Here is an 18,454-nt window from a genome sequence, read left to right as displayed (position 1 = left end):
AACTTACCCTTCTGTCTTCACCAAGCCTTCCCAAATATAAGAGGATCGCATGTAATTTACAATTTTCATCTGTTAATAGTGGGCTCAGTAAGCCGTCGTTTGCGCCTACAGCATTAACAATGATACATAATCTCAAAATCGCAAGGCGTATCCTCCGGCAAACCGCAACCGATATCCGCCTTTTTAAAGCTCGCCCAGCGAGGTGTTGCAGAGAAAACAATACAGTTACGACCAAGCAATTGTACAATGATAAACCCATAATGCAGTCCATAGTCTTCGCAGCACCAAGTTATACAGAATTCAAGCCAAGTGACAGGCGACGAGCCTCCTATACCGGCGCCGCGCTGATCAAGGGACGCTTCATCGGAGGGGGTGGTGCAGGCTTCTTCGCACGCGAGGGTGGTGGTGGAGGAGGAGCTTTCTTGTGTGCAGGGAAGCTGTTCAGCGTGCTGGAGCTGGTCCGCCTTGATACCGAGTTGCCAAATGGTGATGCGCGAGGCTCCAGCCAGCCATTGTCCGAACGATCAGAGACACTTCCGCTTTGGTAACCAGCATCATCCGCAGGCTCGGGGATCACTCTGCTGGCCGGGCGCACTTGAACACTGTTTCTTCGAGTGATAAAGTTCTCGCTGTTTGCTCGTGATGCCCACTGGGTAGATGCAGGGTGTTCCTGGACATGCCGCAGCTGAGCCGGCCCTTCGAATGTCGGGGTACGGTTCAAAACAGGCCTGTGAGGGGAAGTATCCTGCCCGTAAACTTTTCTTGCGGGAGATTCGACCAGGGTGTGCGTGTTCGATCGAATGATGGGCCGGGATTCTGCGGCATTGGTCTGCTCTTCGTGTAGCGGCTCGTACCGCTCATGGAACGAATGTCCAGTGTTTGAGCGGGAGCGTGTCCCACGGTGGGTAGTCGGAGGTTGGGTATAAGATTGCCTATCTCATGTTAGCTCTAAAGGAACTTATCTCACTGATATTCGGTGAAGCTTACTCGCTAGGCCACTCATTCTTCAGCCGGAGAAGCACCTCCCTGCACTGATCGTGATAGCTCAGCTGGGCATCCAAGAAGGCATGCAAATCCATCACATTCTCCGGCTCTGCGTGCTTGATGTCGAGCATTCGTCGGTGGACGTCGTCGTTCGCTTCTTCGTATTTGACCTTTTGTGTCCGTAGTTCCTCCTCCACGCGGTAATCCTCTCTCTTTGCTTTCTGCATCTTTGAGAGGGAGGTATCGTACGCGAGTCGGCGGCTATCCAACTTCTTACGAGATGCCTGTGGAGTCCAAATCAGAGATGGGAAGCCTGTCAAACTGAAAGAGCCTCACCTGATAATCCTTCAATTGGGTCAAGGAACGCTCTAGGGACTCGAGCCAGCTCGATGTCGCCTGTGCAATGTAGGCTTCTTGGATCCGGGCAAGACGCTCCTCGGCCCTGCCAAACACTAAATGAACAGTCAGACTCTCGATTGGCATGTTGTCCTCAATGAAATGTACTCACTCGTGAGGCAGCGTCCATATTCGGAGTTTGCGTCGTAGTCCTCTCCGTGGGTAATCATGCTGCCACCCAGCTGAGCAATGGGCAGGGTCTTTTCTTTGTCGTCGCCCTCGTTGCGCTTTGAAATGGACTTGACATATGTGGTCATAGACTTGTGGATACGGTCGATACCTGGTGGTTGCCAGGGGAAATTAATGGAATTTCAAATCATGATGGACTGATGACGGTAGCCTACCCTCATGGCGCACGCCCATTTCCGTCTCCAATGCTTTGAAGTCGTCAGAGACACTCGTCTTGACCTCACCACCCATACGCTCTCCGGCCCATTGCTTGAAACGGTCGAACCTCTTGTTGACGTTCATTTTGAGAAATTGATCTGATGGTAGCGAACTGCCTGAGTTGCGATTCGAAAAATGGATATAAATCTTACAGAGCGACGCGGCCCGTCATATAAAATACGCTGTATGCGGTAGTAAACGATTGAACCTTTGTGAGTATCAAGTTCAATGATATCTTCAATTGATGGAGACCGACAAGTCCAGAACACACAAGGAGGGGACAAAGGAAGCTCGTCTGCGTCGAGCGAGAGCCAAGGGTGCGATAAAGATGCAGAAGGAAGAAAGAAAGAGAAGAGGCGACCTTGCGACAGCAGAGGGGAGTGCCTGATAATTAATGGGAAAGGCCCACCCCCAGCTAAATTTTCCCTCCAACACTCTATCTCCTTTTTTATTTTTCTGTTTCGCAGATAGGCTAGGCTTAAAGGTGCATGCTATTACGTTGACTAAACCACTAATAATCGCAGTGAATCCGCTAGCATTATCATTGCGACCAGAAATGCCGAAAAGCGCTTGGGCAACCGTTGAGGAATGACAGGCAGTAACGCCATACCATGCCAATCGCAATCGGCCAGAGCCCATTGCCGGAAGCGCCACAGACATCCCAATCTCTTCTCCACGGGCGCAAAGGCAGGGTAGGATCCTGGGTTTGGGCCTGAACAGGGTCAGACATCCATGTTTCTGGGGGGTGAGCCCCCAACAAGATAAGCAGATGGGTTGGTGCACTGGTGTGAAGGCTGGACCATCCATGTCGAACACTGGAACCTCCTCAAATTGGCGCTGGCCACTGGCGGCTACCAGTAAGATGCGGGGCTCACAGCCACCGGTTGACGGTCAGTAGTGTGTACCTGAAACCTAGTGGATTGAAACATGGGCTGGGTGGACAAATCGATTATCGCGATATCCCTTCAGGTGTATCACCATCAAGACAATATTTGACTCGCCCAGATTTGCAAAGCGACACGCGTTTGCGGGCCGGGCGATTGGGCCACCCACTATAATCTAGGCTCGGGTTTGGACTCTTTGCCACTTCTATTTACAGCACAGGTTTGATAGGTGAGGGGACTGTTGATCGACTGCCAAACTGGCGCTTTGGATGAAACAACTGCATTGATCTTCGTCGCTTTGTGTCCAGAAGCGCCACCAAATGCAAAGTATCTGATGATCCTGGTCTGACAACAGTAGTGATTGTCAATGCGTTCAAAATATATTCTCTTACCAAACATACCACTTCTGACAGTGATCATTGGTCAAGTTAATGAATGGTGGCAACAATACAAGCGTATTACCGCTAATTGAGTTCGACTCTCAGTCCCAAGACATCGGAGCGATATACGGAGTACGATGTACTCGTACTCGTAAACTCCTACCGGGAGGAGTAGTTTCAATGAGCACAGACAGGTACCATAATAAGGCCACTCTTGACGCAAATACTTGGCGCCTTCAATGTGGCGCCAAAACTCGAGTTCGGGGCGGCAAATCGTTGGTTCGTGCTCGGCGACTCGAGCAGCTTGGTGAGTATATATATCCTAGTCAAATTGCGAGACGGATCCAGCAAGGTCCCGGTTACACAAGGCGCTTGAAACCCAACACACAGACCTTCGTAGCACAACCTCTATCGCCCACATACTCGGAATTTGGAGTGCAGTAAGAGGCGTGTACCAGCACCGACGATGATAGACTTAGGCAGGACCGGCACATCGAAGCCTGTCCGACGACTTGCCGGGGCTCTAGAAGAGCTATTGAGACCGTGAACATACTACGCCAGTCTATATCGAAGCTCTGTCGCATGTGACCGGGGCTCGACTATATCCGATGTTGTTTGGCCTGGAAATTAGTCTCGAGGGCGCCGTGGTCAGTGCCTTGTTTGCATGTACTTCCTTCAAACCAACCCACCCCTGGGAGCATCGCTTCTAGGCACCTTGGAACGCACTCCCAAGGTTTACGCGCACCATCTAGAATGCGCGGAGCTTGAAGACACCCGATGATAAAATCCATCTAGAATACAAGGTTGAACCCGGAACCATCTTTAAGGAGTTTCTGGGTTGGTGCTAGCATGCTATACTAGTGTAGTCTGGTCAGTACACTTATCCATATAGCTAAACGCAACATCAGAGAAACAAATTAATGCTATTATTGTGTATTCAGGATAGTCTGCTATTGGGAAATAGAGCACTGTTAATTAAAGTATCTTCACGCAAGCGGATGGTTGATCCACTATGACTCTATCCTAGACCTTCCAATCTGATGGCAACTGACTTGGCCAAGCTCACTCTAGGTAGTAACTACACGGGCGAGACAACGGTAGGCAATATCATACATTCCCAAGAATTAGAGCATTTCTCCACCCCCACCGCTAAGACTGGCGATAAATTATTCCACTTCCCAAAGCCCGAAAAAGAAAGTCCTACCTTCGCCACAGAGCCCGAAACAGACTCCGTGCCGCCGAAGAATTGAGGCGTCAGAGATCTCCCCGGTTTCCAGGTGGTTGCCCATCCCATCAGGAGATTTGGGGCTGAGAGCCCGGGATGTCGGAGGTAATCACACTGCGTATCTCATTTGCGAACTCGGGCGTGAGTACGCTGAAGATTATATCAACTATCTCGCCTAATTGCTGGAGGTTTTCTGCTGTGATTGCGGAGCTGAATACGCTGATCAGGACAGTGAGCGTGGTGAAGATGATCTCGGTGCTCTCAGGTCGTGCTAGGGTTGTTGCCACCAAAGTAGCATAAGGCTGGATGTTTCGAAGCACAGACTCGAATAACTCGGGGGGAATGTCAAGCCCCAATAGGAAAGATGCCATATTCGTGACCAGAGGGTTATATGCATTTATAATGTTCTTGACGGTGATATACACCTTCACAAGGCTTCCCAACAACGTATTAATGTCAAACTGCGCTAGGTGATTGATGACCTCAGGCGTGATCATCTGTCCCAAGGCCGTGCCAGCTGCAAAGATCTTGCGTACGGTATCCGGATTGAGTAGCTCGTATGTAGTGGCGATGAGAGCCTTGGTCATATTTGTTGTTGGAGCACGCAGAAGATATGCTGTGTCGTGAACCGCATCTATCAAGTCTGTAAGGAGGGCTGGGGTAAGGGCCGCCGTCAGCCCTTGTAGCGTTGTGAGGAGTTCGCTCAGCGGATCTGAGGACTGGCGGGACTGTAAGGGGTTGAGGGCGGATGGGAAGCTGGAACTAGGGCTGCCTGCTTTAACACCAGGCCCTAGTAGGAGAGTCAGGGTCAAAAGCATATGCCAAAGCATTTTGATGGTATGAGTCGAGTAATTCCGCTTCTGTCAGGATGTGCTGTCATTCGCGGATCTGATGGTCCACGTTGAAATAGTCACGAACTCTGAATCAACGCTGGTAGAGTTCCGGAGAGAAAAGAGAACCAAACTAGAAGATGTTTGACGTAGCCGGGAACAAGTGCCGGACATTGTTTTCAGGGCGGCTGCATCCATGTGGGAAACCATGCAATAGACATTGATGCAGAAGCCCAGGGTGAGTATGTGAATATGGCGGCGAGCATAGGGCTAAAATGAACAAAGATTGCCGAGCATATCCTGAGTTGATGCTTGCTTAACCACCAGAAGATGAGGAAGTCCGCCCACAATGAAGTACCTCAGGACCCGGAGAGTCACCACTAGAGGTGTCCCCTCCCAATGGCCAACCGGAGCTCTCTCCCGATCCGAACTGGGCTTCCGCAGCTATCAAATCGTCGAAATCATTCCATAGCATAGAGGAATCGTCATCGGGGCCAATAGCCCCAGCCGTATCACCCCAGTTCCCACCCATCAACCAAGCATCCAAGTCACTGCACACCTTGTCATCCCAAGGTTGAAAAATCATGGGGGTGGTATTCTCATTCCCATATCCGCCAATCCCGTCTGCTGGTCCTCCTTTCTCCCTCACCTCCCCTTGAATCCAATCCACACCAACACTATCGACACCACTGGCAGCATTAATTCTCTCAGCCAAGACCCCCTCCGCATACTTCCCCGGCGTAACCCCCATAACCCTCTTGAAGACCCTGTGGAAATGACTTGGCGTCAGCCCCGCTTCCCCGGCAATCTTCCCCAGAGTCGGCTTCCTCCCTGCACCAATATCCTCACGGATCGTGCGACAAGCCCTCTGCACGGACACAAGTTGCGGATTTACAGCAGGCTTCAAAATTTCCGGCTTGCAGCGCTTACATGCTCGGAATCCGGCGCGCTCAGCTTGAGCCGGAGTATCATAGAACTCGACGTTTGCGCGTCGCGCGAGACGCGCCGAGCATGATGGGCGGCAGTAAATCTTCGTTGTTATCACTGCGTAGACGAAGCCGGTGGCGCTTGCATCGCGGGCTACGACGGCTTGCCAGCGGACAGCACTGGCGCTGGCTGTTGCCGGGGTAGAAACTGAGGAGGAGGTTGATGGATTGCTGGGTTTGAGGAGAGGAGGGAGTTTTTGAGGGGTTGGTTTTGGGGACATCTGATAGGTAGAGAGTTAGGCTTAATGGCGCGGTTCTCAATAAAATAAGAAAGAACACGAGGTAGATGGAGAAGTCGCAAGATGGGTAGCACTTCTTAAACACATGTTTCTCTGACCCTTGGATGATGGCTTGGGAGCTCGGGATCGTGACGCTGATTGGTCACATTGAGAGCAACAAGCATTCCAAGGTTGTTCAATGCATGTCGTGGCTGCGGCTCAGGGAGGGTCGGGATAAGACCCTAGACATAATAGCTAATGGATGTATCAGATTGATAAAGTGGTAGAGAGATTCAATGCATGGTTTCAGATGTTTGGATTTTATAGTAGGTGGGAAGATCCTGAATAGTAATCGGAGATGCTGGATGTTCTCCTGACTACGTATGAATAGCAAAGACGGGCCTGTGGCAGTGTGGGAGTGGTACCATAGAGGAAGCAATCGTTACAACAGGTATGGAGAACATTCAATGTACCGTAGTGAATTTGGTCAGTGCTCCGTATGGGGCTTAAGATCCAACTTGAAATCGCTATCGGTAGGGGCCAGTGCTACTAATTGACAATCAGGATTCTAGCAATTATCTTGACTTTCAAAGACTGAGCGGGCTCGTAGCTTGACTACCGTCATGATATGTGGCTCCAGTTTGAGAAAGTGAAATCGTGATCTTTTATTAGCCCAATGCCCCCCCGCTGTAGCCTGAGATATGAACCGTAGAATGCACCCAAAGGCATTGAGTATCGAGTCCTGAAACCCACGACTTTCCAACTTTGCGTTTTTTAAACCGTTAATGAAATTGTTTTGTGGGCCACAACCTTGATTGGCTAAGGACGCGTCCGCAGTCGCCTAAGTACATATGTCTCATAGCAAAGAGCATTTTCAACCCGTCACAAAGAAAAAAACTCCATATGATATCACGTTTAATCCTTGGTTTTCTGGGTACCACGGAGCAGACCAGTTCTCCGGGCGGCAATAAGACCGGCTTTTTGACCGTGGGCGGCGTAGCGGGAGATGGTCGAGGCCTTACCGATATGCTGGTGGTTACCACCACCGTGAGGCTGTAGAAAAATGTGTCAATCACTGTCTTGAAGATCCAGGTTGGTAGAAAGAGCCTTACGTGATCGACGGGGTTCATGGCAACACCACGAGTCTTGGGCCACGAGTTGCGCTTGACAGCGAACTTGTGCTTGGCACGAGACGCCTCTGTAGGGAGATGTTAGCGTTCTGTTCCTCCCATCGCCTTGTTTTTGCCAATTCTAGCAAATTTCGAGTCTAGGGCACATACTGAGCAAAGGCTTGTCGGTACGACCACCACCAGCAACGATACCAACCATACCACGGGCAGTGCTCTTCACAACCTTCTTGGCACCACTGGGAAGCTTGATACGGGTCTTGCCCTCGTCGGGGTTGTGGCCGATAACGGTAACGTAGTTACCAGAGGTACGGCCAAGAGCACCACGGTCACCGGCCTTCTCCTCAACGTTGGAAACGACGGTACCTTCGGGGACGGAGGCGAGGGGGAGGACGTTGCCGACGGTCAGAGCAGCGTTCTTTCCGGCGTAGATGAATTGACCGGTGTACATGCCCTCGTTGGCGATGAAGGTCTCGGTGATGTGCTTGAACTTGTAGGGGTGACGGAACTGGACCTTAGCGAGAGGAGCACCACGGCCAGGGTCGTGGATGATCTCCTTCACGACACCGCGGGTGTATCCATGGCGCTCAGCGTAGTCGAGGACACGGAACTGGGCAGGAGCCTTGTTGAGACGGGTGTGAGCCGCTGAAGGAGAAGTTTTATCAGCAATTTTCTTCCTTTTCGAATTCCCATATCACCGTCGTCCAGCGATCATGCGGTCGCACTCACTGAAAATGGAGCCACGGCCCTTCCTCTGGTTGCGGATCACACGACCCATGGCGACTTTCTATATGCGAACCTGAAGGTTAGTATTGACAAGAAATCGCGCGGCGATTGTGGTGGATGGTGGTCGTCGTACCTCAAGAAGATTGGCTTGACGGGTTGTAACTTGATCGAGAATTCAATCTCGAAGTTTGTGGGTTAGGGCCAAAAGTCGCTACTGACGGGCTAGCCGGTATGGGACTAGTGGCTTGGCATACACCAGGACTTCACTCCAGCAATCATCATCCGCGGCCGAGTCCACCTGGAACATCAATTGTCCATCATGATCCACAAACCACGAGCTCGAGAAGGTGTTCTCGTTGTCGCTGTGCTTAAAGGCTGTGCTGTCTACGCTGTCGTTGGGATGGTCTTAGTTTGGCCATAATGGTTGAACGTCGCGTATCTAAGTCTGAGCTTCCAGGAGGCAGCTTATGGTAAAAGCGCCGCTGTTGATCACATTGGCGTACAGCTGTTTCGAGCCTGAGGGCCTGACGTGGTTTCGTACTTTGCTTGTTTTTGAGCGAGTCTATCTACAAATCACCTGCTAACAGGCTTTGGCAGAGATCTTGCACACTTCCCGCTGGCCTTTGGCGGGCAAATGCGGTTGATATTGTCCCAGTTCAACCTTTACCCTCACAATGCAAGTCAGGACTATGACTCGCTGCAAAGGAGTCTCTGGCCATAGCATATAGCTATGTATCAGAGCTTGCTTCAGTCTCAAGACGTGCTTGCATTGGCGTGCGCTTCTCCTACTCCGTAGCCCGGAGACTATGAATCTGTCCCTTGAAGTCAGGGGCCGCTCCGCCTCGATGACGAACAACAAGTGAACTTTTCATCTACATTACTCCGTACTGTGCAGTGTGTTGCCTTGCGCTCCATGGGATAACGTCCATTGTGGCCTTGGAAGGCTTCGAGTGCTACCACTCGGGCCGTCTGCTTTATGCCTCGACAGAATGCAGTTTCTTCGGTTCTACTGCATAGGATCAACGCCTGGAGGTCTTTTTGCGCTTGTAAGACATAAAAAGATGTATTATATACTCAATATATCCCCTTATATCAGTTGCTTGAATTTCCAGCATGATTCCGGTGTCTCTAGTAGTATAAAGAATGTATATATGGATTAAACGGGTGCTGATCATGCCTTGATAAGGGCTGTCATTTCATTGGAGCCAACCGCGTTGAAGCCGCGTTTGAAGCTGGGGAGGAGAGCGCACCAGAACGAACTTCCTGCGACGCGGACGCTCACGCATTTTCTCCTCCCCGAACATCACACGCCGGACACCGTCACAGCGCAAATTCTCGAAAATGTCCTTGTCCGACTCGGATCTTTCATCGCTATCTTCGGCGCCTCCTTCAGATGAGGAGTCTACGCCCATGGCTCTTGATGAGCCTGTAGGCATCACCAAGTACTTTCAGAAGAAGGAGAAGTCCGAGACACCGCCACCGAAACGAGCTCCATCACCACCCCATGAATACGTGTTGGCCGATAATCCAGATATTGCAGTAAGTTATATCTTGTCCGTGACTTCGTTCAAGCTTGACATTGCCTGTTTTTTGCGTTTCTGGGGCTCTTGGTGGGATGTGCTGCTAAAGCATCGCAATTCTTAGTTCATCGTCACGTTCCGCGCGCGTTTTCACGAAGTATTCCCTCGATCAACACCACACTTTGGGCCGCAGGACATTGAACGAGGCGTGGCCGAATCTGCGCCAGGTGATCATATCGAACGATTATTATGCGCATTACTTGGACTTGTGTTGAACAGAAAGAAGGACGTGGAGTAAGTCTACCATCTCCGCCTCGCGTCATGCCCCCGATGAGCTCCGAGGACATCGCTCAGTTGCCGGTTACACGTTTTTCAGTAGCTCAGCAAGACGCTGACAGCTCCCTCTTGTAATCTACAGGCGAAATCATTACCAGCGCCCGTTGGAAGAAGCTATCCAGACACATGCGACCCAGTGGCCCAAAGCTTGGCAAGGCAAAAACCCCCTACATGGAGGTCGCAACTTCGCCTCAATGACCCCGGAAGAACGTGTATGTGGTCTTTGATGGTCTCAGTCCTTTACGAGGGGTATGCTGACCGGGAATAGCTACAATTGTTGAAGTCACTGATCCTCTGGTCGCTCTCATCCTCCGAAGCTGTGCAGGCGAAGATCAAGGACTCGTATAAGCAATCACGACACGAAGATGACCTAAACCAACCTCTGTCCGTGCAGCCATGGGGCCGCGATAGCCTGAAGCGTCGGTATTGGCTCATTGAGGGTTTGGATGATACACACTTCAGGCTCTATCGCGAGAGCAACCCAGCTTTGAAGAACGTAACATGGTGGAGCGTGGCCGGGACGATCCCTGAGTTACAAGCTATCGCAGAAAAGCTACAGGAGGAGAAGGGGACAAATTCGAAGAAACTAAGTGAGAGGATAAAGAACTCTATTCCTCGATTTGAGGGTTCGGAAGAGGTATGTTCATTGTGAGCTGTGGATTATCAGCTGCTAACCGTACCAGAAACGCAAACGCCGCGACTATCGGCTTGCCCGCAAAGCTCAATTCGCTCGACCAGAGCCTGGGTTCTCACTCTACGAAGGCCGTACACGGGGGAAGAAGTTGAAATACACTTACTCGGATGACGAGGATATCTTTTCTGACGGTCTTCCAGAGCCTCGGCGATCGGGGCGCAACACTTCCAGCCTTTCCACCCCTGCAGAGCCGTCGGGTCCAAGGTTTACTGCCAGTGGGAGGCAGATCCGTTCGCGCGCAGGAGGTCTGTACGGGGAGAGCCTACTTGCTGGCCAACGAGAGGATGGGCCTGCAGTTGATGAGGATGATTCCAATAGGCAGCAGAGGACTCGCGGTACCAGGGCAAATGGATATACGGATTACGGCTTAGAAGATGACGACGAGGGCTCGAACGAAGGACAGTCGAGTGGAAATGAGTGGCAGGGCGGTGAAGAGGAGGATGATAATGAGTTTGAGGGTGATGATGAGGAAGAGCTGAGTGGAGATGAATCCGTGGCAAACGGGGAACCTCCTAGTCTTGTGGTGCAGCTCAGATACGGCAGAAAGGGCGAGCTAAATCATCAAGTCGAAGAGCAGCAAACCGGCCATAATCCCGCGACCCAGGAAGGGACTGTTACTGGTGCGCCAACCGCTCATACTGAACCGCCGCCTGCTGTCAAACCGCAACCGTTGTCCGTCAATGGACTCTTGAACACACCCCAAGAACCTCCAGAAGATGCGAACCAAAAGGCTACGCCTGTCCCAGCACCTGCTGGCCCGGTTGCTTCAGCAGCGAGTGAAGGTACTGTACACAGTGCAGATGGCCCTGGCACTTTTGTACCAACTCCGCCTCAGCAATACGGTGGAACAGTTTAATATACCTGGCTTTATGCAGTCAAGCGACATCAGAACTAATTATAACCTCCCGTGGGTTATAGGTCATAGCGCGATCCGAAGCACGGAGTGACTTATATGGGCATAGATCTACCCTCGTCTAGAAAAGCGTGATGTGTATGAGGAATGTAAGTCATTGTACTCGTTAGCGATGATTTCTTAAATGTATTATCATAAAATCGACGCTGGTCAACAGGGTTATTGTGGATTATGACCATCAAGGGTGTCAGCGTATCAGCGCCAGGCTGAGGCGTCTGTATCTTCAATATATGTACAACATGTTATCTCAATCAATTCCAGAGGGAATTCGGGATATATGACATAAATAAACCACTTTATATCCGTAACGCCTTGAATGCAAGCAAGAGGAAGGCACCGCCACCATTGATCTGATTCTAGTAATCCAGAACCTTAGTCGGAACCAGCGTTGGAGAATTGCGCCGTATAAAACTGCAGAAACTCCATAGTGTCAGTGGCTGTCGAAAAAAAGATACCCAGTCAAGCATATGAGATTGGAATTGGGCATGCGGCACATACGTCTTCTACCTGCGCAGCAGTGGCCTTTGATGGATTCTTCGGCAGCTGAGGTAGCTTCCAGTTATTCACTTCATACCACCATCTCCGGATCCTGCTCCCTAGTGTCTGTCCGCTAAGCGATGCGGTACGGTTCCAGTAACGCCAGCCCGAAAGAGCCAGTGTCCATAGTGTACCTTGGGCAAGAGGGAAGAGGACCTGCACATCAAAGTGAATCAGACTTGTCTCCCACAACCAAAGGCACATTGCCATAAGTACGTCACGTACCTGATCTCTGATGGTGATCCACGCTACTCGGGCCCATGTGTCCGCACCCCTTATGCTAGCAAGGTAACTCTGCTCGAACCGCAGATCAGGTAGCGGGGGCAAGGTATGCCGTCGTGAAACGGGCCTAAGCACACGGTGGTGTTGGTCAACGACGTCTGAGGGGATGCTGTCAGCATCGGAAGGCGTAAGCTCGACGGGGACAGCCTTCTTTTCCGAGGTCGAAGCAGCAGTCGGCGGGTTGATATCGCGCTGGGCGGATGGCGCTCGATTGATAGACGCGGTTTGAATGGTCTCTGCGACTTGGATAGCGGGGTCGGCCATTGTGTAGTGTATAAAAAGCACTCGCGACTCGAAGGTCTGAGCTTGGTTGTAGTTGAGGAACGGGCTTCCAGGTTGAGATACTCTGGCCGCCGAGCGATGATGCGAGGTGAGGTTGCTTATGGCCTCAGGCATCCAGGCCGCCCCGATTGGCTGCCCCTCCATTATTCGGTCAATATCCTCAACGTCGGCTTCCCCCACCTTTCTTCTTCTTATTCTCCTCGGCTTGCTCTCCTCTATTTTCCTGATTCATCGATTCTAAACCATTATTCCATACTCCTCCGAACCTTAGCTCCAGCATTGAATCAACATGGCTGCTCCTCAGGGTTACCCTCTTCTCTGCTTGGAGAACCCCCTCCTGGGTATGTGAAAAGCATGGATACTTAGCGATTGCTAGGTCCTTTTGTCAATTGGCCCAGTCTGCTAACACTGTCACAGATATTCAAGCTGTCGGGTATGCTTTATGGCCGTAATCTTATTTAAACGGGCCAAATTGACGTCTAAATAGTGACGACGCCCTCCTTGAAAAGTATGGACTCAAGGCCAACGATGCTATCCTCGCCGAAGACAAGCACATGGGTCTCTACGAGGAATTGCTCAAGAACGATGCCAAGTTGATTGCCGGTGGTGCCGCTCAGAATACTGCCCGTGGCGCTCAGGTATTAGCCTGCTCGAATTCAGACAATCAGGTTGCTAAGATGCTCTGCTCATAGTACATCCTCCCCGAAAACTCGACTCTCTACATTGGCTGTGTCGGCCGTGACAAGTATGCCGACTTCCTCAAGGAGGCCTGCGAAAAGGCCGGCGTCCACACTGAGTACCGCGTCGACGATGAACAACCCACTGGAAAGTGCGGTGTCATCATTACTGGCTACAACCGCAGCATGTGCACCCATCTTGCTGCTGCGAACGAGTACAAGATTGAGCACCTGAAGCAGCCGCACATCTGGTCCCTCGTCGAGAAGGCTCAGTTCTACTACGTCGGTGGATACCACCTGACTGTCTGCGTCCCTGCCATTCAGGCTCTTGGTGAGGAGGCTGCTGCTAAGAACAAGGTACGACGCACCTCGACCGCTTTATTTGAACTCTTTTGATCATTGATTGAACAGGTCTTCATGCTTTCTATCTCCGCTCCTTTCATCGCCCAGTTCTTCAAAGACCAGCTCGACAGCGTTCTTCCTTACACCGACTACACATTCTGCAACGAGACCGAGGCCGTTGCCTACGCTGAGAGCCACGAATGGGGCACCACCGATATTGTCGAGATCGCTAAGAAGCTCGCTCAACTGCCTAAGAAGAACACCAGCCGCCCCAGGGTTGCTGTCGTGACTCAGGGCACTCTACCCACCATCACTGCCACTGTCACCTCCAGCGGCGAGGTCGAAGTCAAGGAGTTCCCAGTCCGTGAGATCTCCAAGGACGCCATCAACGACACCAATGGCGCTGGGTAAGTCAACGTCTAAATTAAGGAGAAGCATGTGCTAACTGTACTCAGTGACGCTTTCGCTGGTGGTTTCGCCGCCGGTGTTGTGCAGGGCAAGTCGCTCGAGGAGAGCGTCGATCTCGGCCAGTGGCTCGCCAAGCTTAGCATCCAGGAGCTGGGTCCTTCGTAAGTCACCTTCACCACTCACTATATTCGACGTCAATGTTAGGCTCCATGCTAACAACATTAGCTTCCCCTTCCCCAAGCAAACCTACACCCCCGAGCGCTCATAAACACCTCACAGCTCTCTTTCGCCTCCCACCACGCCCGACTTGGGGCATAAATTTTCATTTTGTTCTCAATTTAGGACTCTTCAACCTTCTATACCCATCTCGTCCTTGACTTAACGTCTTAGACTGGCGCTGTGCGATTTCCACTTTTCCCTCCAGTGGGGCGATTGCGCTTCCATTATATTACAAAACTATGCCTTGATGATTGAAAATATGATAGACAGGAGTTGCAAGAGAAGGCGTTCTCAACAACGATTATAATGATGGACTTCATTTTACTTTTCTTTTCACATATTTTCAACAACTATTGATGCATTGTGTTGGTTACGATGCATATCTCGGGTCTTACTAGGCTATGGTCTGATAAAATTTATATGACAGTATCGGCAGAGGATCAGGAAATTTAGGTTATCTGAACATCACATCTGCTATGGCAAATTGAACGCAGACCTCACGGCTCAGATCCTATCTAGATAGCTACCTAAATCCGAAGCTAATCGCCATCCGCCCATTTGCGACTTTCCAAGTGTAGAAAACGCGCGCGATAGAAGATACATCATACATTTCGCATAAAAAGCATCAAAGAACCAGAATGAGGAAACCCGTAGCTCATCTTCACCCTTAGAAGATCTCAAGGGCACACATGTAGCAAGCAGGTCAAACCGCCAATATGAAAAGCTGGCCGAACTTCGGGATAAGAAGGGCGACCATGTCCTTTCTTGGAGGAGATTGACGATGATAGAAGTCATGGAGACACGCAATAGCGTATATGTGAGACTACAGGCATAACTTGACCATGCAAGCTTGTTTTCTCCACGCCAGAGAGATAGCTTCGAGGATGGCCGGCATATCTAATCTGTAGTACCTCACTTGACTTCTCAACCTCGTGATATCGCGTGGTTCGTCTAGAGAGTGTATATCTGATGAAACAATCCCCTTCTTACACAGTTTCATCCTCCATGCCCTAAACGTGGGGACTGGCCAATAGCGCCGAACTGAGCTGATTGGGATTTGCGAGCATTGCCAAGTCCGGGACTCTGAAATCCGACCCCAGATGACATGGTACTCGCAAGAAACGCATCGTTGGCCCAGGAGGCGTTGGCCAGGCTGCTAGATATTGATTGACTGGGAAGATCGAAAGTGGCACGGTGAGGAAACTGCTGTTGAGAGAAAGGCTGCTGCGAAAACGGGGTCGGCCCAAAGCCGTCTCGTTCCCAGGGCGAGACAGGGGAACGTTGGTGATGCATTATCGAGCCTGGTGCGGCCAGCCATGGGGATAAAGGACTATGCCCATTGAGCGGGTTGCTTTCTAACTGACTTTGTGTGAGCAAGCCCTGGCGAAGCAATAGGTCGTTTGTCGCAGCGTCTTGAGACGCTTGTTGGTAGCTGGGGCTATTAGCGCTTCCTGGAAGCATCGGTGGTCGAAGGCCTGGTGGAGTACGCGGAGAAGCATCACCGGCCTCGGGTGAAAAGGTGGTGTTCCAAATGCTGGGCATGATTCCAGGAAGAGCTGGTCGCGGTGTATATGATTGAGAGGACGGAACTCGATTCAGGGAAGCGGAATGGTTCGTCATAGTAGGGGGTCCGAGCCCAGGCGGAGCGATAGGGGTTCGTCGAGCAGTATTTGTAGCGGGATCAAAGAACTGTGCTGAAACAGGGCGCTGTTGCTCGTGATCAGTACCCGCTGAGAAGCCCAACTGGTCAGGAACCAGCGGAGCATTTTCGTATGTGTCTGATTCAACTAAACGTTCCACGCCCTCGACAATTCCATGCATGTTGGTTGACATGGAGATGGAAGCGGATTGCGAACCGTCAAAAGCGCTCCTGGAGTCCGCATTCAGAGCCTCCTGCCTGACTTGCTGGATATCCTCTCGTTCAATGCTTGCAGAAGATAATGTATGGCGATGACCGGAAGGGCTCGCGAAAAACTGAGAAGGGAGACCATCTTCCTTGTATATAAACGTCTTCTTGTCTTCGTCGTCAACAAGGGCAATGGGGATTTTCTACACAGTGTCAGCAGCAATACTTGGCAGTAGTTCAGTAGCCTTATCATACGTTGCCCACAACAAGATCCAGCCCATCAATCACGAATTCGCGGATTCTGTAGAGCATCTCAATGTTGGGATGGCTTCTTTCCACCCCTGGATCATTCATTCGGGGCTTCTGCTGATCCTGCACGTCTAAGTACCGGCGATTTGTGGCGCTTTTGCTGAGTGGCATAAAACACAATGTCTCTTCATCTTCTTCTAAAAGATAATCGACCTCGGGGAGATTTATCACGTCAAATGTCGAAGCCAGAAGAGTAAGCGTGTTTGCGTAGATCTTCCAGAATTCGATTACTTGAACGGCGAGTGGGGTGTCTTTCTCATTGTAGGCCACCAGATGGTGGTTGACAGTCAAGAGCCAAGAGCTATAGTTTCGTAGGGCAGGAAGAATACGACGCGCAACGACGGTCACTTTGTCGGCTCCGACTTTTGCGTCTTCGACCGCAAATCGCTCCACCTCGGCCAGCAGGATTTGAAGCAGCGTAAAGAAGGTCTTAACGTTGATTCGTTGAAAGAACAGACGTGCATTGGACACTGACTCGCCATCGGAACGGGTGCGAGAGAAGTCTTCGGCAGCGATGTTAATCAAGCAAAACTTTTGCAAGGTCCCTTCAAGTGAGCGTTCTTTTAGGTCAACAGCCAGTTGATTAAGTACCTCACTTTCAAGTTCATCGTGCTCAGGGAAGTCAACCCCTCTATAGCATTGAGCATGAAGGTACACAAACCAAGGGGCCAGTGCTCGGCCTGGAATACCGGCATCTTCAGGAACGATCAATTCCCTCTTAGCCCATAGGCTCATAACCTTTCTAAACTCAATTTCAAGGTTGCCTTTCGCCGCAGGGTATGGTTCCTGGGCCACCAATGCTCTGTATAAGTGGTATGTGGCTCTAAGATGGTTCGCGTCCGCAAGAGCAATGACGGCCAACTGGTTGTGTGACGCGCCAGAAGTAGGATAGATGGCTGTAGCCAGATCGTAGTAGCCGATCGCCGGGCCCCAGTTGCGGTCTTTGGTCACTAATTCGGTTTCGCGGTAGCGTGACAGATCGCCCAGACGGATTAGTGTCGCGTGGCATGAACCCAGGACCAATTTGCGAAGAGACTCTGGCGGTGTGACGGGGGGATCCGCGGAGAGTTCTGCAGTGGTGTCGGTTATAAACTGAATTGGGAAAGCGAAACGGAGGCAGGTAATTCTTACTCTCAAAACTAAACTTGCGCGCGACCTTTTCCAATTCCAAAACCCCGCCAAAGTGAGAAGCAAGTTGCTGAATGTAGCCGCGATAGAATCGCTGGCTCGACTTTATGAATTCGAGATAGTGTTTCTCAATCCTTCGCCTCTCGACCGGTTTCTTCTTCTTTCCATTATCTTCGCGAAACTAAGTCGTCAAAGATTAGTGGGCAGGCGGGTGGTAATGAAGAATGCGTCACTCACGCGAGAAAGCAACTTTCGAAACCGAGTATTTATCTTCAGATGGGCATCCCAAAGGCGGCTTTCCACATCATTGGAGCGCGCAGTCTCAAAGTCCTGGAGAATTGCATTCTGGCAAGCACTGCGGAGTCTGCAAAGCAGCTAGTTAGACGACCTGCGCGCAACTCCAGTCGACAGCAACACAACACTGGAGGACACTAACTCCGATATGATATGAGAGATTTCAGCAAACGTGGGCTCTTTGTCCGCGAGACTTTTCATAAGCTCTTTTTCAACCTCAAGCGCAGACCTGCGGGAGCACAATATCAAGTCAGTTTCATGAGTTGTGCAACTTTAATCCCAGACTGAGTTCGCAAGTGTGAAAACGAGGGAACTCACTGCCACGCATTTTGAAACGCAGACGCCATGCTCAAGATGCGATGAGCCAGGTCTCTCCCCTTTCACTCCACCTTTGGCTTCGCCCGTCAGATGGCTATGGCTGGCTGGGAGTCGGGCGGTAGGATCAGTGAACGATCCATCAGTGTTATATCGGAGATGGCGGGCAATGGGGGGTTGTGGGGCTCTTGGATTCGACGCCAATGACG

General features: G+C 51.0%; 9 protein-coding genes across 9 annotated transcripts; 2 read left to right on the top strand and 7 right to left on the bottom strand.

Moving 5' to 3' along the window:
* Nucleotides 1-222: 222 nt before the first annotated feature.
* Nucleotides 223-2,006, bottom strand: BJX68DRAFT_31970 (BAR domain protein). The gene is made up of 5 exons (XM_071048974.1): nucleotides 1,725-2,006; nucleotides 1,493-1,660; nucleotides 1,321-1,436; nucleotides 988-1,268; nucleotides 223-932 (listed from the first exon to the last, which is right to left on the bottom strand). The coding sequence occupies exons 1-5, from the start codon at nucleotides 1,849-1,851 to the stop codon at nucleotides 329-331; spliced, it is 1,296 nt and encodes a 431-aa protein (XP_070901559.1). The 5' UTR covers nucleotides 1,852-2,006; the 3' UTR covers nucleotides 223-328.
* BJX68DRAFT_31964 (uncharacterized protein) lies at nucleotides 1,686-2,724 on the bottom strand. The gene has a single exon (XM_071048973.1). It carries the CDS (start codon nucleotides 2,572-2,574, stop codon nucleotides 2,005-2,007), a length of 570 nt encoding a protein of 189 aa, XP_070901558.1. The 5' UTR covers nucleotides 2,575-2,724; the 3' UTR covers nucleotides 1,686-2,004.
* Nucleotides 2,725-4,324: 1,600 nt separating this feature from the next.
* Nucleotides 4,325-5,086, bottom strand: BJX68DRAFT_264594 (uncharacterized protein; the record flags this gene model as incomplete). Its single annotated transcript, XM_071044991.1, has 1 exon — nucleotides 4,325-5,086. The coding sequence occupies one exon, from the start codon at nucleotides 5,084-5,086 to the stop codon at nucleotides 4,325-4,327; it is 762 nt and encodes a 253-aa protein (XP_070901557.1).
* A 158-nt stretch (nucleotides 5,087-5,244) lies between these two features.
* Nucleotides 5,245-6,361, bottom strand: mpt (putative DNA repair and transcription factor Ada). The gene has a single exon (XM_071048972.1). It carries the CDS (start codon nucleotides 6,291-6,293, stop codon nucleotides 5,403-5,405), a length of 891 nt encoding a protein of 296 aa, XP_070901556.1. The 5' UTR covers nucleotides 6,294-6,361; the 3' UTR covers nucleotides 5,245-5,402.
* A 212-nt stretch (nucleotides 6,362-6,573) lies between these two features.
* Nucleotides 6,574-8,271, bottom strand: BJX68DRAFT_232278 (60S ribosomal protein uL2). Its single transcript, XM_071039468.1, has 4 exons — nucleotides 8,147-8,271; nucleotides 7,571-8,062; nucleotides 7,403-7,488; nucleotides 6,574-7,343 (listed from the first exon to the last, which is right to left on the bottom strand). The coding sequence occupies exons 1-4, from the start codon at nucleotides 8,193-8,195 to the stop codon at nucleotides 7,206-7,208; spliced, it is 765 nt and encodes a 254-aa protein (XP_070901555.1). The 5' UTR covers nucleotides 8,196-8,271; the 3' UTR covers nucleotides 6,574-7,205.
* Nucleotides 8,272-9,553: 1,282 nt separating this feature from the next.
* BJX68DRAFT_264591 (uncharacterized protein) lies at nucleotides 9,554-11,549 on the top strand (the record flags this gene model as incomplete). Its single annotated transcript, XM_071044990.1, has 5 exons — nucleotides 9,554-9,682; nucleotides 9,788-9,957; nucleotides 10,082-10,211; nucleotides 10,268-10,636; nucleotides 10,683-11,549. 5 exons carry the CDS (start codon nucleotides 9,554-9,556, stop codon nucleotides 11,547-11,549), a joined length of 1,665 nt encoding a protein of 554 aa, XP_070901554.1.
* Nucleotides 11,550-11,704: 155 nt separating this feature from the next.
* On the bottom strand, nucleotides 11,705-12,774 carry BJX68DRAFT_31885 (DUF1770 domain-containing protein). Its single transcript, XM_071048971.1, has 3 exons — nucleotides 12,369-12,774; nucleotides 12,105-12,299; nucleotides 11,705-12,026 (listed from the first exon to the last, which is right to left on the bottom strand). Exons 1-3 carry the CDS (start codon nucleotides 12,687-12,689, stop codon nucleotides 11,979-11,981), a joined length of 564 nt encoding a protein of 187 aa, XP_070901553.1. The 5' UTR covers nucleotides 12,690-12,774; the 3' UTR covers nucleotides 11,705-11,978.
* A 388-nt stretch (nucleotides 12,775-13,162) lies between these two features.
* Nucleotides 13,163-14,630, top strand: BJX68DRAFT_31828 (adenosine kinase). Its single transcript, XM_071048969.1, has 5 exons — nucleotides 13,163-13,345; nucleotides 13,400-13,741; nucleotides 13,796-14,133; nucleotides 14,182-14,295; nucleotides 14,360-14,630. Exons 1-5 carry the CDS (start codon nucleotides 13,262-13,264, stop codon nucleotides 14,400-14,402), a joined length of 921 nt encoding a protein of 306 aa, XP_070901552.1. The 5' UTR covers nucleotides 13,163-13,261; the 3' UTR covers nucleotides 14,403-14,630.
* Nucleotides 14,631-15,248: 618 nt separating this feature from the next.
* BJX68DRAFT_31812 (uncharacterized protein) lies at nucleotides 15,249-18,379 on the bottom strand. The gene is made up of 6 exons (XM_071048967.1): nucleotides 18,249-18,379; nucleotides 18,073-18,159; nucleotides 17,874-18,000; nucleotides 17,640-17,817; nucleotides 16,455-17,578; nucleotides 15,249-16,402 (listed from the first exon to the last, which is right to left on the bottom strand). Exons 1-6 carry the CDS (start codon nucleotides 18,275-18,277, stop codon nucleotides 15,350-15,352), a joined length of 2,598 nt encoding a protein of 865 aa, XP_070901551.1. The 5' UTR covers nucleotides 18,278-18,379; the 3' UTR covers nucleotides 15,249-15,349.
* Nucleotides 18,380-18,454: the final 75 nt, after the last annotated feature.

The sequence above is a fragment of the Aspergillus pseudodeflectus genome (genome assembly GCF_044049435.1).
Source record: "Aspergillus pseudodeflectus strain CBS 756.74 chromosome Unknown BJX68scaffold_11, whole genome shotgun sequence".
Classification (NCBI taxonomy): Eukaryota; Fungi; Ascomycota; class Eurotiomycetes; order Eurotiales; family Aspergillaceae; genus Aspergillus; species Aspergillus pseudodeflectus.
This window is presented reverse-complemented; position numbering and strand designations above follow the sequence as displayed.

Coding starts and splice junctions, on each gene's coding strand:
- BJX68DRAFT_31885 (XM_071048971.1), bottom strand. CDS start 12,689: ATGGCCGACCCCGCTATCCAAGTCGCAGAGACCATTCAAACCGCGTCT. Junction 12,300..12,368: donor GGATCACCATCAGAGATCAG/GTACGTGACGTA, acceptor TTTGATGTGCAG/GTCCTCTTCCCTCTTGCCCA. Junction 12,027..12,104: donor CTGCTGCGCAGGTAGAAGAC/GTATGTGCCGCA, acceptor GACACTATGGAG/TTTCTGCAGTTTTATACGGC.
- BJX68DRAFT_232278 (XM_071039468.1), bottom strand. CDS start 8,195: ATGGGTCGTGTGATCCGCAACCAGAGGAAGGGCCGTGGCTCCATTTTC. Junction 8,063..8,146: donor GGGCCGTGGCTCCATTTTCA/GTGAGTGCGACC, acceptor CTTCTCCTTCAG/CGGCTCACACCCGTCTCAAC. Junction 7,344..7,402: donor CCATGAACCCCGTCGATCAC/GTAAGGCTCTTT, acceptor ATTTTTCTACAG/CCTCACGGTGGTGGTAACCA.
- BJX68DRAFT_31964 (XM_071048973.1), bottom strand. CDS start 2,574: ATGGATGGTCCAGCCTTCACACCAGTGCACCAACCCATCTGCTTATCT.
- BJX68DRAFT_31828 (XM_071048969.1), top strand. CDS start 13,262: ATGGGTCTCTACGAGGAATTGCTCAAGAACGATGCCAAGTTGATTGCC. Junction 14,134..14,181: donor AACGACACCAATGGCGCTGG/GTAAGTCAACGT, acceptor AACTGTACTCAG/TGACGCTTTCGCTGGTGGTT. Junction 14,296..14,359: donor ATCCAGGAGCTGGGTCCTTC/GTAAGTCACCTT, acceptor TAACAACATTAG/CTTCCCCTTCCCCAAGCAAA.
- mpt (XM_071048972.1), bottom strand. CDS start 6,293: ATGTCCCCAAAACCAACCCCTCAAAAACTCCCTCCTCTCCTCAAACCC.
- BJX68DRAFT_31970 (XM_071048974.1), bottom strand. CDS start 1,851: ATGAACGTCAACAAGAGGTTCGACCGTTTCAAGCAATGGGCCGGAGAG. Junction 1,661..1,724: donor AATGGGCGTGCGCCATGAGG/GTAGGCTACCGT, acceptor GGCAACCACCAG/GTATCGACCGTATCCACAAG. Junction 933..987: donor AAGAATGAGTGGCCTAGCGA/GTAAGCTTCACC, acceptor AACATGAGATAG/GCAATCTTATACCCAACCTC.
- BJX68DRAFT_31812 (XM_071048967.1), bottom strand. CDS start 18,277: ATGGCGTCTGCGTTTCAAAATGCGTGGCA. Junction 18,160..18,248: donor GCGTTTCAAAATGCGTGGCA/GTGAGTTCCCTC, acceptor GTGCTCCCGCAG/GTCTGCGCTTGAGGTTGAAA. Junction 17,818..17,873: donor TTCGAAAGTTGCTTTCTCGC/GTGAGTGACGCA, acceptor TTGACGACTTAG/TTTCGCGAAGATAATGGAAA.